Source organism: Orcinus orca, chromosome 3 (genome assembly GCF_937001465.1).
Source record: "Orcinus orca chromosome 3, mOrcOrc1.1, whole genome shotgun sequence".
Classification (NCBI taxonomy): domain Eukaryota; kingdom Metazoa; phylum Chordata; class Mammalia; order Artiodactyla; family Delphinidae; genus Orcinus; species Orcinus orca.
The window spans coordinates 90,309,300-90,328,499 of record NC_064561.1 but is presented as its reverse complement, the minus strand read 5'-3'; the positions used below and the strand labels follow the sequence as shown (position 1 = coordinate 90,328,499).

Below are 19,200 nucleotides of genomic sequence, written 5' to 3'. Positions count from 1 at the left end.
ATGTAAACATTTTATTTCTCATAGATCTGTATGGAATGTCCTTAAAATTATGTGAGCCACTCAGCTCAGAAAGTTGTTGCATGTTTTTTCTATCAAAATTAAGGGTATCATGTAAGTGTGTTTTGTTCCTCTGACAGGTTAGTTAGTTGAAGTCTTGGGGAAAAGTATGTTTGGCCTTTACTGGCATATAGTAGAAGGAAAGTGGGGAGTAAAAATTGGGGAGCGCAAGCCTCTTGAACACCGGGAAGCCAGGGGCTCTGCAGCTCAAGCCTTCTGCTGAGGAGGGATGGGGAGTGAAGGAATGGGGACTAGCCTTGACCCCCTCACGGATCCCAGAGGAGATACCCATCATTTAGAAAGTTGGAGGCGGCAGGAATCTGGGCATGGAAACCAAGTTCTGGCACTTCTGTGGCTGGAAGATCGCAAGATAACCCTTGTCTAGGCAAGCAAATTTCCATTTGTCTTTATTTAGGTAAGGAGAAGTCCAGAGTTATTCTTGATATCCTGTTCTGTCAAAGCATCTCCTCCATCCAGTTAGTCACCTCCTTATTATCTCCACATCCATCCACTTCTTCCCATCCCCCTCATTCTCCCTAGTTTACATCACCAACAGCTTGACCACAACAGCTCTCACTTAGTTTCACCACTTTTGTTCTTGTCTCCTCCAATCCATCTTCCACACTGAGGCCAGAGGGATTTTTCCAAAGCAAAATCTGATCATGTTACTATCCTCTAAAACCTCTCTGTGGCTTCCCATTTGAAGATAAAGTCCAAATTCCACACCCTGTCTTTGTAACAGTGCATCTTTTGCCAACCTCTTGGGGCTTTTCACAGTTTCTCAGGGTAGAGGGATGCTCTAACACCATCTCTATCCTCTCCTACACTTTCATCTTCCTCTCCTCTCCTTCAGGCTCTTGCACATGCAGTTTGCACATCCTGCCATACCTTTTACCCAACAGGTTGATTCTTATATTTCTCAACTCAGTGCCCCCTCCTCCATGAAGTTTTCCCTGACACCATCTCTCATGCTTCCACAGCATCCTGTGCACCCCTGCATTCAAGCTCTTGACCTAATAGATCCTAATCATCTCCCCCAGTAGGTCGAGGGCAAGTTGCGGGTCAGGATCTTGACTGTCCTTTTTTAAGTACTCTCAGAGCCTATGACAGTGCTTCTCTCAGAGTGGTAAACAGTAAACATTTTTTTTTGGGGGGGGGGCGGAGGAATAAATACATGCAATGAGTTCAGTAATTCCATGTAAATTGTGGCTAGATTACCAGCTCTTGGAAGTCAGGGTTATATTGGCACTTTTTTTGTATCTTTCATAGCATCTCAGCCAATGTTGCTCTGTGAGCACACATGCAGGTGGTGCTTAGTCAAAACCGCATTTTGATAGATGATTAAAATAAGGAGTTTCAGGCTTCTCTGGTGGCGCAGTGATTGATAGTCCGCCTGCCGATGCAGGGGACACGGGTTCGTGCCCCAGTCCGGGAAGATCCCACATGCCGCGGAGTGGCTGCGCCCGTGAGCCATGGCCGCTGAGCCTGTGCGTCCAGAGCCTGTGCTCCGCAGTGGGAGAGGCCACAACAGTGAGAGGCCCGTGTACCGCAAAAAAAAAAAAATTAAAAATAAATAAAATAAGGAGTTTCTCTATTACTGGATCTTTAAGAGAAAGATAAACTAATGTTTCCTAATTACTTTAACTTTTGGTTGAGTCATTTAAAAACAAGAACAAACAAACACACACAAAAAGCAAGAAAGCCAAACCTTCCCTATCAGCATTTCCCACATACTCCTTACCCTTTACTCTCAGTGAGTCAGGTGAAAAGCCTTTTTATTTATTTCTTCCATGGTGTTCTTTTAGCTTACCTTCTTGAGGCTTGCTCAGTTGAATTCTAAGCCTCAGAATCTAAACGATGTGTATATATCTATTACATAGAATAGCATTTTTTTTCTTTCTTTCTGCTTTTTTTATTTAAGTATAGTTGATTTACAATGTTTCAGGTATACAGCAAAGTGATTCAGTTAGATACATATCTATTCTTTTTCAGATTCTTTTCCATTATAGGTTATTATAAGATACTGAATATAGTTCCCTGTGCTATACAGTAGGTCCTTGTTCTATATCTATTTTATATATAGCAGTGTGTATCTGTTTACCCCAAATTCCTAATTTACCCCTTTCCCCCTTACCCCTTTGGTAACCATAAGTTTGTTTTCTGTCTGTGAGTCTATTTCTGTTTTTAAAATAAGTTCATTTGTATCAATATTTTAGATTCCCCATATATGACAGTTGTCTTTCTCTGTCAGACTTACTTCGCTTAGTATGACAATCTCTAGGTCCATCATATTGCTGCAAATGGCATTATTTCATTTTTTTATGGATGAGTAATATTTCATTATGTATATACACACACACACACACACACACACACACACACACACACGCATTCATCTGTTGATGGATATTTAGGTTGTATCCATGTCTTGACTATTGTGAATAGTGCTGCTATGAACATTGGGGTGCATGTATCTTTTCAAATTAGAGTTTTCATCTTTAGAACAACATTTTGTTTTCTGTGTTGCTGTCATTTTAATTCACTCTGTTTAAAGTCAGAAGTGGACTGAAATATCAAAATATTACAGAGATGATAGAGTTGGCTGTTTGGGTTGTAAGTTTTGAAAGAAAAAGTGGCATCATGATGCTTTTAGGAATAAATATGGGCATTTGAGATTTGCAAACTTTTAAAATGGCAACTTCCCTTTTAAGTTTTTATTTTACTCTTAACTTGTAACTATATCAGGCTAATGATATGTATTGTACATCCCAGCATGATCTGTATTTTTGTAATAGTAAAACTCAAGTACAATATAAATCATAAAGCAATGAAATAATGACCATAATCAATTAGAAGCTACTGAGTAAATGAGAATCACCTATTACTTTCCTAGGTGCTCTGTGAATGCAGAAGTAGATGGCTGGGGCTCTCTGTTCAAGTAGCTCAGTTAGGGAGATAGCTTCTACATGTTAAAAGCAAAAGCAACAAATTGCTAAGTATGAGGTAACGTACTGGGTAAAAAAAAAACTCTTAAAAGAAAAAGGATTGATAACTGGTAATGGGAGTAGCCCAAATATATAAAGAACACCTACAAATAAATAAGAAAAATACAATATAAAAAAACAAGTAAAAGATATATGAATAGATGTTTTACAGAAAAGGAAATAGATATGACTAATAAACTTATAGAGCGATACTTAGCCTCATTAAGCAATCTGAGAAATGAATATCCAAGGCCACAGTGAGGCACCATTTCATACTACTCAGTTGTCAAAGAGTAGGCATTCTGACAAATGCCAATAGAAAGTGACGTTGTTGAAGGGAGTATCAGTTGTTACAACTTTGAAACTTATTTGTTATCTTACAATGTTGATCATTAGAATACCTTAAAACTCAGTAATTCCATTGCTAGATATACCCCAAGAGGAATTTGGGCATATATGTGCCAGAAGACATGTGCAAGTATGTTCATAGCCACACTTTTCGTACTAGCCCCAAACTGAAAGCAACCAAAATGGTCACCGATAGGAGAATGGATAGATACAGTGTGGTTCATTCACACAACAGGAAACTATCCAGCAATGAAAATGAAACGCTCTTTCTAAAGTTTAAAAACAAAAGAAACCTAAACAATATAATATTTAGGCAATATTATATATAATATTAGCAACAATATATATATTCCCTTGGTTTTTCTTAAACAATGGAATGATAAACACCAAGTTCAGGATAGTGGTGAATCTCTGGAAGAATAAGCCAAAGGTTGAGTTGAGAAGGAGCACAGAGGAAGATGTAAGTCAGCTGTTCCCAAATGTTACCATGCACTGGAATCACTTGCAAGGCTGGTTAAACCACAGATTGCTGCTCCTGACCCCAGAGTTTCTAATTCAGTAGGTCTGGGGTTGGTCCCAGAATTTTTATTTCTGATAAGCTCCCTGGTGGTGCTGATGCTGCCAGTCTGGAAATCAGAATACAAGTTATTAATAATAATCTAAATTAGGCACAGGCAAGCAATCAAATCTGGCCCACCGCCTATTTTTGTATGGTCCATGAGCTAAGATTGGTTTTTACAATTTTAAATGGTTGAAAAAAATCAAAGGAATAGGGCTTCCCTGGTGGCCCAGTGGTTGAGAGTCCACCTGCCGATGCGGGGGACACGGGTTCGTGCCCCGGTCCGGGAGGATCCCACATGCCACGGAGCGGCTGGGCCCGGGAGCCATGGCCGCTGAGCCTGTGCGTCCAGAGCCTGTGCTCCGCAACGGGAGAGGCCACAACAGTGAGAGGTCCGTGTACCTCAAAAAAAAAAAAAAAAAAAAAATCAAGGGAATAATATTTTGTGATACATGAGAATTTTATATAAAATTCATATTTCAGGGTCCATAGTTTTATTGCACCACAACGTGCTCATTTGCTTACATAGTGTGTGTGGCTACTTTTGTGCTGGTATGCCTGAGATAAATGTGTTACAGAAAACATATAGCCCACAAAGCTGAAACTATCTACTAATCGGGCCCTTTACGGAAAAAATTTGCCAACCCCTGTTCTAAAGGGTAAGTGGTAGAGTCATGGGTTTTGTATTATTATTTTAAAATAATGAATTCATCATTAAAATAAAATAAAACAGGGTCATGTGTGAAGAAACAAGAATTTTGCTTACTCCAGTTGTATGCATCTGAAATAAAGAAAAAACAATTTTTTTAAAATAGTCATCAGGGTTAGTTATAAATGGCTTCTTAAAGTTGGTTAGATTGGACCACAAGTATTGGTGGCATTCATAGACTGAGCAGAGGATTTCCTGGGATAGCAAACAGCTCCAGCAGAGAACGACTCAGTGGTTGTAGAGAGCAAAAGGGATTGGCTTGAGCGGAGTAGAGCAGTCTTTTGTGAGGAAAGTGGGTGGGTTGCTGGGTAGGATGAGTGCTGGTGGAGGAAAGGATGGGTAGAAGAATGGGAGACCTAGGCTGAGGCAACTAAGTATACCCAAAGATAAAAGAGCATTACCTGGTGGAGGCTATGTGTCCACTACCTGGATACGCTTTACTACGTACTGTCAACTTCAACCAAGTGTAAAGTCAACTAAAATTACTGAGCATAGCACAGCATAAAACATTCATTAGGCAAATGTAGCGTGGACTATAGGAATGATATTTCTTACATTAGCAAAAGAAACTTTTAAGACTTGTTCTAGTTTTAGAAGTAATAATGATCCCACTGTCAAAAATGTGGAAAGATAGGGAAAAGCACAAAAAAGAGAAGCAAAATCTCCTGTTTTGCTACCATGCAGAGATAATCATGGGTAACATTTTGGTGTATATATTTCCAGTGTCTGTCTTTGTCTCAATCTCCACCCTTTCTTTGTTTTTAACAAAAATGATACCATGGAATTGATACTATTCTTTGGCCTTTTTTTTTTTAAGTTAACAGTATATAGCAACATGATCCAGATAACTATTCTTTTTTACTGTCATTTTAAGACATAGGATGCCTACATATCAGTTTGACAGAATAATTTATTTAATCCTCAGTGAGTGGTTGAACATTTGGACTGATTTTACCTTTTTGGTGGTGGGCGCTGCTTTTAAAACATTAAAGAAAACATAAGGAAATGTTTACAAATATCCATGCTACTTGCCTTAGTAGAAATTCCAAAAGTGGAAAGGGTAGGAACATTTTTAAAGGTCACGAAGCATTTTGCTGGATTGCTCCAGAAAAATTGTACCAGTTCACACCCTTGCCAAAAGGCTATGTGTCAGTTTTCCTATACTTAATTATTAATTCTAGCCAATACTAATTACTAATCTCATACATTTGAAAGATTAAGTTATATCATTGTTTTAATTTTTGTTTTTGATACAAAGAAGCTGAACATTTTAAATAAGATTTTTGGCTGTTTGAATTATTTTCTTCGTGAGTTGTTCACATTTTTATTTTTTCTTTTTGATTCGTCAGAGTTCTTTAAATATTGAAAAAATATTGTCTAGTTGTGATACATGCTGCAAATATTTTTCCCAGTCCATGTTTTGCCTTTCAAATTTGTTTGTGGTGTTTTTTGGTGAACTAAGATATTTGATTTTAGGGCTTCCCTGGTGGCGCAGTGGTTTAGAGTCCGCCTGCCGATGCAGGGGATATGGGTTCGTGCCCCGGTCCGCGAAGATCCCACATGCCGCGGAGCGGCTGGGCCCATGAGCCATGGCCGCTGAGCCTGCGTGTCCGGAGCCTGTGCTCCGCAACGGGAGAGGCCACAACAGTGAGAGGCCCGTGTACCGCAAAAAAAAAAAAAAAAAAAAAAAAAAATTTGATTTTAAATAGACTTTATTTTTTAGAGCAGTTTTAGGTGTACAGAAAAATCGTGCCCAAGGTGTAGGGAGTCCTCATATACCTCCTCTCCCTCCCCTTGTCCCCAACCCCAGTTTCTCCTATTGTTAACATCTGACATTGGTGTGGCTTTTTTTAAAATTACAATTGATGAACCTGTATTGATACATTTTTATTAACTAAAGTCCATAGTTTACATTAGAGTTCACTCTTTGTGTTGTACAGTTCTGTGAGTTTTGACAAATGTATATAGTAATGACAGGTCTCTACCATTACAGTATCATACAGATAGTTTCACTGTCATAAAAAATCCCCTGTGCTCTACCTATTCATTCTCCCTCTTTTCCCCAAGTCCCTGATAACTACTGATCTTTTACTGTCTCTATAGTTTTGCCTTTTCCATACTGTTATATACTAACTGGAATCATACCATGTGTGGCTTTTTCAGACTGGCTCCTTTCACTTAGCGACATGCATTTAAGTTTTCTCCGTGTCCTTTCATAGCTTGATAGCTCACTTTTTTTTCTTTCTTTTTGCGGTACGCAGGCCTCTCACTGCTGTGGCTTCTCCTGTTGTGGAGCACAGGCTCCGGACGCTCAGGCTCAGTGGCCATGGCTCACTGGCCCAGCCGCTCCGCGGCATGTGGGATCTTCCCGGACCGGGGCACGAACCTGTGTCCCCTGCATTGGCAGGCGGACTCTCAACCACTGCGCCACCAGGGAAGCGCAGCTCATTTCTTTTTATCACTAAATAGTACTCTGTTGTATGGCTGTACTACAGTTTCTTTATCCATTCACCTATTAAAAGACATCTTGATTGCTTCCAAGTTTGGGCAGTTATGAATAAGACTGCTATAAATATTCATGTGCATGTTTCTGACATAAGTTTCTGACTCATTTGGGTAAATACCTAGGATCTCAGTTGCTAGACTGTATAGTCAGCCTATGTTTAGCTTTACAAGAAACTGCCAAATTGTCTTCTGAAGTGGCTGTACCATTTTGCATTCCCACCAGCAATGAATGAGAGTCTTTGTTGTTCCACATCTTCTCCAGCATTTGGTGTTTTGTTTTGAATTGGTGTGTCATGGTATCTCATTGTCATTTTAATTTGAAAATTCCTAATGACATATGATGTTGAGCATGTTTTCATCTGTTTATTTGCCATTTGTATCTCTTTAGTGAAGTGTCTATTTAGATCTTTTGCTAATTTTGTAAAGTTATTTTCTTATTGTTGAGTTTCAAGGGTTCTTTATATATTTTGAATATAGGTCCTTTATCAAAAGTATTTAATTTTCATATAGTCAAAACAGTTTATTTTCTGGCTCTGACTTTGGTATGTCTTTAAAGCCATCTTTCCCCTTAAATTATAAATATTTACTTGCATTTTTCTTTCAGTAATTTTATGATTTCATTTTGAGATGTTTGTATCTGGAAGTCTCAAATTTTGAGGAAGAGATGATTTCATTTTTCCCTCCATTTAAATCCACTTAGATATAATTGCTTTGCCTACTTTTGACAACCGTGCAATGGAAAACTGGGGACTGTTGATGTTTGATGAGTCATTATTGTTGCTGCAACCAAATGATAAACTAACAGAAAAAAAGACTGTGATCTCCTATATTGTCTCCCACGAGATTGGACATCAGGCATGTGGTAAAATGTTCTTTCTTATTTCACATGAAAATATTCTCCAGCTGCTGTACCAAAAGTAGCGACCCCCCCAAACCCTGCTGTACACCAAATTTTAAAAATTATTTGAAAAGTGGGTCGCTGAAAGAAAACAAGGAAGGATCTGTGTAATCAGATCCTGGGTGGATTTGAACTATTGGTGATAAATCACAGTGATGAGAACTTAAAGAACATTCGCAGGTCATATATTTATATCCAAAGAGTAACTGTGTTCCACAAAGTTCTCTTCAGGAAAAGTAAGCCAAGCAGAGCTATGATTATTTGCTTTCCATTCCATCTTAAAATAGAGATATTCAAAAAAGTCACTGGAAGATATCCACATTTCATTAGCAGATTATTACAAACTTTTTTTTTTTGAGAGAAGTTACAAGTTAAAGGATTATAGTCAATATACTAGTGTCAGTGAGGTGAGCAGTAATTAATCCTTGAGCTGCATCCCCAAAGGTGATGTAAGCAGGATTTATTTCATTAGATCTATATGCTTTTATGCTGTGATTTTTGAAGTTTAGTTATTTGATTTGATGGAGATTCTCACATCTGCATTTTGACCTTTATAAATCAAGTTTGTCAAGAAAGAAGTCATCTAAACTATGATATTGTTATCTTTTTGTTATATGGACTCCTAAGCAGTTTTGGAGAAGAGTGATTTACCGGGATTGAATAACACCCTGTTACACAGTCAACACATGCTTTCACAAGTTTTGATCAGTAACCCAAAGTGTCATTTTTTATTATAGCCTAAATGACACATTGTTTTGGAATACAGGCTGCTATTAGTTCATCACAGCTGTTATATAAGAATTTAGTTAAATACCAGGACGTGGATTTGTTGGTTTTGGAAATTATTGTGTTTTTCTTTCCTGATTCTATTTATCATCTGTTTGACAGTTTCTTTCTGGTAAGCTCAAATAGAAAATAATTATAGCTGTACCACTTTGCAGAACATATGAATACTTGAGTGATTTTTACATGGTGCACATCAAATCATGTCCTGAAAGCACAGTCATTGCTTACAGCAAGATCCTAATGTAGTCTGTTTAGAGGTATAAGATTCTGTAATTAGTAGGTGCTAAGTAAACTTTCAGGACTTCTGCTTTAACTTAACTTTGGGGCAAAATGGACAATTTAAGAACTGCTACTCTAGCTTACCTTATTTTTTAACATCACAATTTTAAAACAAAAATTGCTTTCAATCATTGAATGTGAAATGATTATTTTAGAAGAAATGCATGACTGACATCTCTTCATGTTAAAACAGCGTCATTTTGGAGTCCTGTTTTCAAGTTTATCACTGATAGCAAAATGCATTTAATTTTGTCTTTGACCTTACATTTGTTTCACATGCAATTACAATAAATTTTTCTTAAATTGAATTTAAGAATTTTTTTTCCCCAACTCTAAAAGTGGTTTGGAAACTTGGTTACCATGAATTGGTGGAACAATATCTGGCTCAATGAAGGTTTTGCATCTTATTTTGAGTTTGGAGTAATTAACGACTTCAATCCGAAACTCCCAAGGGTAAGTAGTTTAAGTTAATTATAATTTTTTTCCCTTAATTATAAAAGTAATGCTGTTTATTGTGGAAAGTGTGTAAAATACAGAAAAATATAAGGAATATTAAATTATCTGTAATACCAGAGTTGATCAATTTTATCTTTTTGGTATGTTTTCTTTTTCCAGACTTTTATTATTATAAATATTCCTAAAAGACAATTACACAAAAATGTGTAATACCCTTTCTACTTCATACTATATCAAGAGCATTTTCACAAATCATTAAATCATTTTTGAAAACAAGATTTTTAAGGGTTGCCTAATATTTTATCATATCACCTTATAAGGTGTATATATGTAATATTTCCCTACTATTAGATTTTAGGTTATTTTCATTTATTTCTACCTAGACTAAATTTTAAAGCACTTGTAATCAGTAGTCTATGGCTTTAATGATAAGAATATGCTATATTATATACTATAAATATTATGTTACATATAATATAGCTGATATTACATATAATACTAATAGCTGATATTGTATCTATTATAGCTGATATTCTTTTGCTGTTTTGAGTAAATAGTAATATGGAAAAATAAACTTATGGATGGGCAAATCTGATTATTTCAACTGTAAGTTATGGTTCTAATATTTTATTTAGAGTAATTAGGTAGTGCTTTCAGAATGGCATGATAAAGCCAAATTGATTTTATTTGCTTTAGGTGTTTAAATGTTTAAATTTAATACCATCTTTTGACACAGACCTCACTTTTTCACTCCAAGCCAGGGGTCCTTTCTCCCCCTCTGTTCCTGCCTCCTGCCATCCCTCTGATGCTCAGAGCTGCTGTTTCTGCTGCTCTTTGCTGGCCTCTCTCTCATCTCCCCTCCCAAGTGTTTCCAAGGCTCAATTTTTGGCCTCTTTCCTCCCTTCCCTACCCTCGCTCATTCAGAGTATATTGCCATTTGAAATGCTGATCTCCACTGGCCAGATCTTCTTTACAGGCTAAATTTATTCACTTTGATGGAGAGTCTAAAGATTGTGTTCTTTCTATTATATTGGTTGTAAATTTTCCCTCTTATGAAAGGAGGGAGATGGTAGGTAGATATTTGGTTTTTGTTGATTAAAAGGTTGGCAGAATAAAAAGTTGACAGACCTCTCTTGGTGCCACAGAAACTTAAAAAAAAAAAATTCTTTTTTACCTGTTAGTGAAATTGTACTTTCTGGGAAGCACTGATGTAGCAGCCTCTTACTGCCCCAGTTCCATGCCACCCACTCTGCCCTTTGCAAACATCCTATAAAATGCCCACCATCACATAGTCCAGCCATTCTGCAGTACCTCTGCTCTTCCTCCCCTGGATTGGGCATCATTATATAGATCAGCAGAATGAAGTATTGAAAAGTTAATTGACTCGCCCAAGGTCATTTGCCTGATTGAGGCAGAACTGTGATTACATTCCAGTTACCTGGGTCTAGTCGGAAGATGAGGATAATGAGGATAATAACAATAATACTGTATTTACCATTCACTGAGTACTTAGGATTTATCTGCCTGGTAGTGTAAGTTCTATACATATATCATCTTACTCAATCTTCAAAATAATCATATGAGTATAGTTGTTATTTTTTAATATTTTCTATTGAGGAAACTGAGGCATAGAAGCATTAGGTAAGTTATTCAAGGTCTCACAGTTATTAAAGGTCAGAGATGAGAGTCAGTTCCAGGTTTCTCTAACCGCAAAGCCCATGCCTTTAACCTCTGTGCTCTGCAGAGAAAACACCTGGGAGTGTTCTCGTTCTCAAGGAGTTTATGGTGTGTGTGTATATGTTCATTATATGACTCTTTGCGTATACATAAACTTTATACACATACAGTAAATCTCAGTTGTCTTCAATAGTCCTTTCCGTATACTCTATACCTACAAAATTGTTTATATCTCTCTTTTATAAAGTAGCATCTACACATGGTTAGTGTCATCTATAACTGTTTTTGAAAGCATTTGGTTGTATTCCAAATTACTCTGTGCTGAGAGTCAATATGGAAAGAAATTGCAGTCCCATAAAACAATTAGATTCACCCTGTGTGTCCTTAATTGAATAGCCTATACTATCAATATCAATCAGTTACCTCTTAATGCAACTAAAATGGCTAAGATTACCATATCTGGAAACAGTGATGAAAACATATTACTAATGTTTTTGAAGCTAAGATGGTAAGCTTATCCTCTCTTTTACCATTTAGTTATTTCTTTTTATCATTGATTCTATATTTTTTTGTTTTATTTTATTTGTTTTTATACAGCATATTCTTATTAGTTATCCATTTTATACATATTAGTGTATATATGTCAATCCCAATCTCCCAATTCATCACACCACCACCTCCACCCCTGCCGCTTTCCCCCCTGGGTGTCCATACGTTTGTTCTCTGCATTTCTGTCTCAGTTTCTGCCCTGAAAACCAGTTCATCTGTACCATTTTTCTAGGTTCCACATATATACGTTAATATACGATATTTGTTTTTCTCTTTCTGACTTACTTCACTCTGTATGACAGTCTCTAGATTCATCCACGTCTCTACAAATGACCCAATTTCATTCCTTTTAATGGCTGAGTAATATTCCATTGCATATATGTACCACATCTTCTTTATCCATTCATCTGTCGATGGGCATTTAGGTCGCTTCCATGACCTGGCTGTTGTAAAGAGTGCTGCAATGAACATTAGGGTGCATGTGTCTTTTTCAATTGTGGTTTTCTCTGAGTATATGCCCAGTAGTGAGATTGCTGGGTCATATGGAAATTCTATTTTTAGTTTTTTAAGGAACCTCCATACTGTTCTCCATAGTGGGTGTATCAATTTACATTCCCACCAACAGTGCAAGAGGGTTCCCTTTTCTCTACACCCTCTCCATCATTTGTTGTTTGTAGATTTTCTGATTATGCCCATTCTAACTGGTGTGAGGTGGTACCTCATTGTAGTTTTTTTTTTTGGCGGGACGTGGGCCTCTCACTGTTGTGGCCTCTCCCATCGCGGAGCACAGGCTCCGGACGCGCAGGCTCAGCGGCCATGGCTCATGGACCTAGCCACCCCGCGGCATGTGGAATCTTCCCAGACCAGGGCACGAACCCACGTCCCCTGCATCGGCAGGCGGACTCTCAACTACTGCGCCACCAGGGAAGCTCCTCATTGCAGTTTTGATTTGCATTTCTCTAATAATTAGTGATGTTGAGCAGCTTTTCATGTGCTTCTTGGCCATCTGCTATGTCTTCTTTGGAGAAATGTCTATTTAGGTCTTCTGCCCATTTTTGGATTGGGTTGTTTTTTTTTAAATATTGAGCTGCATGAGCTGTTTATATATTTTAGAAATTGATCCTTCGTCCATTGATTCATTTGCAAATATTTTCTCCCATTCTGAAAGCTGTCTTTTCATCTTGTTTGTAGTTTCCTTTGCTGTGCAAAAGCTTTTAAGTTTCAGTAGGTCCCATTTGTTTATTTATTTATTTTTTTCTTCCATTTGTTTATTTTTGTTTTTATTTCCATTACTCTAGGAGGTGGATCAAAAAAGATCTTGCTGGAATTTATGTCAAAGAGTGTTATTCCTATGTTTTCCTCTAAGAGTTTTATAGTGTACAGTCTTACATTTAAGTCTCTAATCCATTTTAAGTTTATTTTTGTGTATGGTGTTAGGGAGTGTTCTAATTTCATTCTTTTACAAGTAGCTGTCCAGTTTTCCCAGCACAACTTATTGAAGAGACTGTCTTTTCTCCATTGTATATACTTGCCTCCTTTGTCACAGATTAGTTGACCATAGGTGCGTGGGTTTATCTCTGGGCTTTCTATCCTTTTCCATTGATCTATATCTCTGTTTTTGTGCCAGTACCATATTGTCTTGATGACTGTAGCTTTGTAGTATAGTCTGAAGTCAGGAAGTCTGATTCCTCCAGCTCTTTTTTTCCCTCAAGACTGTCTTTGCTATTCGGGGCCTTTTGTGTCTCCATAAAAATTTTAAGATTTTTTGTTCTAGTTCTGTAAAAAATGCCATTGGTAATTTGATAGGGATTGCATTGAATCTGTTGATTGCTTTGGGTAGTATAGTCATTTTCACAATATTGATTCTTCCAATCCAGGAACATGGTATATCTCTCCATCTGTTTGTATCATTGTTGATTTCTTTCATCAGTGTCTTATAGTTTTCTGCATACAGGTTTTTCTCTGCCAAGGTAGGTTTATTCCTAGGTGTTTTATTCTTTTTGTTGCAATGGTAATGGGAATGTTTCCTTAATTTCTCTTTCAGATTTTTCATCATTAGTGTATAGGAATGCAAGAGATTTCTGTGCATTAATTTTGTATCCTGCAACTTTACCAAATTCATTGATTAGCTCTAGTAGTTTTCTGGTGGCATCTTTGGGACTCTCTGTGTATAGTATCATGTCATCTGAAACAGTGACAGTTTTACATCTTCCCTTCCAGTTTGGATTCCTTTTATTTCTTTTTCTTCTCTGATTGCCGTGGCTAGGACTTCCAAAACTATGTTGAATAATAGTGGTGAGAGTGGACATCCTTGTCTTGTTCCTGATCTTAGAGGAAATACTGTCAGTTTTTCACCATTGGGAATGATGTTTGCTGTGGGCTTGTCATATATTGCCTTTATTATGTTGAGGTAGGTTCCCTCTATGCCCACTTTCTGAAGAGTTTTTACCATAAATGGGTGTTGAATTTTTTCAAAAGCTTTTTCTGCATCTATTGAGATGATCATATGGTTTTTATTCTTCAGTTTGTTAATATGGTGTATCACATTGATTGATGTGTGTATATTGAAGAATCCTTGCATCTCTAGGATAAATCCCACTTGATCATGGTGTATGATCCTTTTAATGTGTTGTTGGATTCTGTTTGCTAGTGTTTTCTTGAGGATTTTTGCATCTATATTCATCAGTGATATTGGTCTGTAATTTTCTTTTTTTGTAGTATCTTTGTCTGGTTTTTGTATCAGGGTGATGGTGGCCTCATAGAATGAGTTTGGGAGTGTTCCTTCTTCTACAATTTTTTGGAAGGGTTTGAGAAGGATGGGTGTTAGCTCTTCTCTAAATGTTTCATAGAATTCACCTGTGAAGCCATCTGGTCCTGGACTTTTGTTTGTTGGAAGATTTTTAATCACAGTTTCAATTTCATTACTTGTGATTGGTCTGTTCATATTTTCTATTTCTTCCTGGTTCAGTCTTGGAAGGTTATACCTTTCTAAGAATTTGTCCATTTCTTCCAGGTTGTCCATTTTATTGACATAGAGTTTCTTGTAGTAGTCTCTTTTGGTGCTTTGTATTTCTGAGGTGTCTGTTGTAACTTCTCCTTTTTCATTTCTAACTTTATTGATTTGAGTCCTCTCCCCCTTTTTCTTGATGAGTCTGGCTATGGCTTATCAATTTTGTTTATCTTCTCAAAGAACCAGCTTTTTAGTTTTATTGATCTTTGCTCTTTTTTTCTATTTCATTTATTTCTGCTCTGATCTTTATGATTTCTTTCCTTCTACTAACTTTGGGTTTTGTTTGTTCTTCTTTCTCTAGTTCCTTTTAGATGTAAGGTTAGATTGTTTATTTGAGATTTTTCTTGTTAATTGAAGTAGGCTTGTATTGCTATAAGCTTCCCTCTTAGAACTGCTTTTGCTGCATCCCATAGGTTTTGGGTCATCGTGTTTCCATTATCATTTGTTTCTAGGTATTTTTTGATTTCCTCTTTGATTTCTTCAGTGATCTCTTGGTTATTAAGTAATGTATTTTTTAGCCTCCATGTGTTTTTATTTTTTACAGATTTTTTTCTGTAATTGATATCTAGTCTCATAGTATTGTGGTCGGAAAGGAAACTTGATATGATTTCAATTTCTTAAATTACCAAGGCTTGATTTGTGACCCAAGATGTGATGTATCCTGTAGAATGTTCCATTAAACTGTTATCTGCTCTTTTTGGATGGAATGTCCTATAAATATGAATTAAATATACCTGGTCTATTGTCACTTAAAGCTTGTGTTTCCTTAGTAATTTTCTGTTTGGATGATCTGTCCATTGGTGTAAGTGAGGTGTTAAAGTCCCCCACTATTATTGTGTTACTGTCAATTTCCTCTTTTATAGCTGTTAGCAGTTGCCTTATGTATTTAGGTGCTCCTATTTTGGGAGCATATATATTTATAATTGTTACATCTTATTCTTGGATTGATCCCTTGATCATTACGTAGTGTCCTTCCTTGTCTCTTGTAACATTCTTTATTTTGAAGTCTATTTTATCTGATACGAATATTGCTACTCCAGCTCTCATTTGATTTCCATTTGCATGGAATATCTTTTTCCATCCCCTCACTTTCAGTCTGTATGTGTCCTTAGGTCTGAAGTGGATCTCTGTAGACAGCGTATATATGGGTCTTGTTTTTGTATCCATTCAGCGAGCCTGTGGCCTTTGGTTGGAGCATTTAATCCATTCACGTTTAAGGTAATTATTGATATGTATGTTCCTATTACCATTTTCTTAATTGTTTTGGGTTTGTTTTTCTAGGTCCTTTTCTTGTCTTGTGTTTCCCACTTAGAGAAGTTCCTTTAGCATTTGTTTTACAGCTGCTTTGGTGGTGCTTAATTCTCTTAGTTTTTGCTTTTCTGTAAAACTTTTGATTTCTCCATTGAATCTGAATGAGATCCTTGCTGGGTAGAGTAATTTTGGTTGTAGGTTCTTCCCTTTCATCACTTTAAATGTGTCATGCCACTCCCTTCTGGCTTGTAGAGTTTCTGCTGAGAAAGCAGCTGTTAACCTTATGGGAGTTCCCTTGTATGTTATTTGTCATTTTTCCCTTGCTGCTTTCAATAGTTTTTCTTTGTCTTTAGTTTTTACCAATTTGATTACTATGTGTCTCGGTGTGTTTCTCCTTGGGTTTATCCTGTATGGGACTCTCTGCACTTCCTGGACTTGGGTGGCTATTTCCTTTCCCATGTTAGGGAAGTTTGGGACTATAATCTCTTGAAATATTTTCTTGGGTCCTTTCTGTCTCTCTTCTCCTTCTGGGACCCCTATAATGTGAATGTTGTTATGTTTAATGTTGTCCCAGAGGTCTGTTAGGCTGTCTTCATTTCTTTTCATTCTTTTTTCTTTATTCTGTTCTGCAGCAGTGAATTCCACCATTCTGTCTTCCAGGTCACTTATCCGTTCTTCTGCCTCAGTTATTCTGTTGAATATTGATTCTTTCCAGTGTATTTTTCATTTCAGTTATTGTATTGTTCATCTCTGTTTGTTTGTTCTTTAATCCTTCTAGGTCTTCATTAAACATTTCTTGCATCTTCTCGATCCTTGCCTCCATTCTTTTTCTGAGGTCCTAGATCATCTTCACTCTCATTATTCTGAATTCTTTTTCTGGAAGGTTGCCTATCTCCACTTCATTTAGTTGTTTTTCTGGGGTTTTATCTTGTTCCTTCATCCGGTACATAGCTCTCTGCCTTTTCATCTTGTCTCTCTTTCTGTGAATGTGGTTTTCATTCCACATGCTGCAGGATTGTAGTTCTTCTTGCTTCTGCTGTCTGCCCTCTGGTGGATGAGGCTATCTAAGAGGCTTGAGCAAGTTTCCTGATGGGAGGGACTGGTGATGGGTAGAGCTGGCTGTTGCTCTGGTGGGCAGAGCTCAGCAAAACTTTAATCAGCTTGTCTGCTGATGGGTCAGGCTGGGTTCTCTCCCTGTTGGTTGTTTGGCCTGAGGCAACCCAATACTGGAGCCTACCCAGCTTTTTGGTGGGGCTGATGGCAGACTCTGGGAGGGCTCACACCAAGGAGTATTTCCCAGAATCTCTGTCACCAGTGTCCTTGGCCTCACGGTGAGACACAGCCACCCCCCGCCTCTGCAGGAGACCCTCCAACACTAGCAGGTAGGTCTGGTTCAGTCTCCTATGGGGTCACAGCTCCTTCCCCTCGGTCCCGGTGCGCACACTACTTTGTGTGTGCCTTCCAAGAGTGGAGTCTCTGTTTCCCCCAGTCCTGTCGAAGTCCTGCAATCAAATTCTGCTAGGCTTCAAAGTCTGATTCTCTAGGAATTCCTCCTCCCGTTGCTGGACCCCCAGGTTGGGAAGCCTTACATGGGGCTCAGAACCTTCACTCCAGTGTGTGGACTTCTGTGGTATAAGTGTTCTCCAGTTTGTGAGTCACCCACCCAGTAGTTATTTGATTTGATTTTATTGTGATTGCGCCCCTCCTACCATCTCATTGTGGCTTCTCCTTTGTCTTTGGATGTGGGGTATCTTTTTCGGTGAGTTCCAGTGTCTTCCTGTCGATGATTGTTCAGCAGTTAGTTGTGATTCTGGTGCTCTTGCAAGAGGGAGTGAGAGCACATCCTTCTACTCTGCCATCTTGAACCAATGTGCCCTTATCATTGATTCTTAATCACTCTTTTCTGAGTGTACATTTCTCAATCCCATGTTGAGATGAGTGAAATATAACCCTTGCCAGAGGAGTATCAGATCCTGGAGCTTGAGAAAATTGCCATGAGCTTTGTTTTTTAAAAGCTTAAGGCCCTGTTTCAATGATCTTTGAGAGATCAAATCTTTGGCTTCCTTTTAATCTAGTCATTAGATTGAAATTGAGTAAAGAGCATCACAGAACCATATGCAGAAACAGATTTCCATTTTTTCTAACTGGTCTAATTTCAGCTGAAAATTATTAAAGTACGAGATGAATGGGTCATGGTCAAGGATTCAGAACATTCCAATTGGTTTCTTGATCTCTGAAGCTCCAGCTCTGACATTGCTACTCACTGACGTTTTTCCGTCCTTCTTCTGCCTGGTCTAAGGAAGCAGCAGTCTCGGTGGAGGGAAAGGGCACATGAGGGCCTTGCAGCCTGTCAGATCTCGCTATGCTTTTATGATCACTGTAAGCTGAGGCAAGTAGCTGAACATTTCTGAGCTTTCATTCCTCATCTGTAAAATAAGTTTTATACAGTCATTCAATAGGTTATTGAGTATCTAACAGGCACTGTTGTGACAGCCACCATTTTACTAAGCACTCATTATGTGCTTATAGAGTATTGTGTACATTATCTGACTCAAGCCTCCAAACAACTCTGAAGAAATAATAATAATAATATAATCACAGTAGTGGTTAACCCTTATTGAGCATGCTCTACTTGCCAGTCACAGTGCTAAAAAATTTTATGTAAATTAATTTAGACCTGATAATAATCCAGTGAGGACAGTGTTGCTTCCTGCATTTTCAGAGGTGAAACTGAGTTTCAGAGTGATGAAGTTGGTTGCCTTTTATGAGTCACACAACCCCTAAGAGGCTGCGGTAGGATTCAAATCCAGGCAGCTCACTCCAAAGCCTGTGCTTTTAACCACATTGATATTCCATGCAAATTTATTATCATAAATACTGTTATATTTCTTAAGATAATAGTAGATTTAATAGAAACAGGTTTTGTTCTCTGGGATCTCACAGCTTGCAGGAAGAAAGTAATGGTGAGTGTCTAGAATCGCTTTATCCAATCACTGTATGCAGTAGCTAGATAATGCTTTTTAAAATGCTGGTATCACTTTTTACGTAGAGTTTCCCTTCAGGGGTGGAACAGGCTGGGATGAGCATCACCTTATGGGAGGCCCAGAGTAGAAAAACCTGAGGGATGTTGAG

General features: G+C 37.8%; 1 protein-coding gene across 1 annotated transcript in view; it reads left to right on the top strand.

Annotated features, from left to right (window-relative positions):
• Window positions 1-19,200, top strand: part of LVRN (laeverin) — an 89,308-nt gene that overhangs the window by 40,163 nt on the left and 29,945 nt on the right. Inside the window, exons 5-6 of the mRNA XM_004267475.3 lie at window positions 7,863-8,017; window positions 9,465-9,578. Coding sequence (XP_004267523.1) covers window positions 7,863-8,017; window positions 9,465-9,578 — 269 coding nt within the window. The remainder of the gene's footprint in view (window positions 1-7,862; window positions 8,018-9,464; window positions 9,579-19,200) is intronic.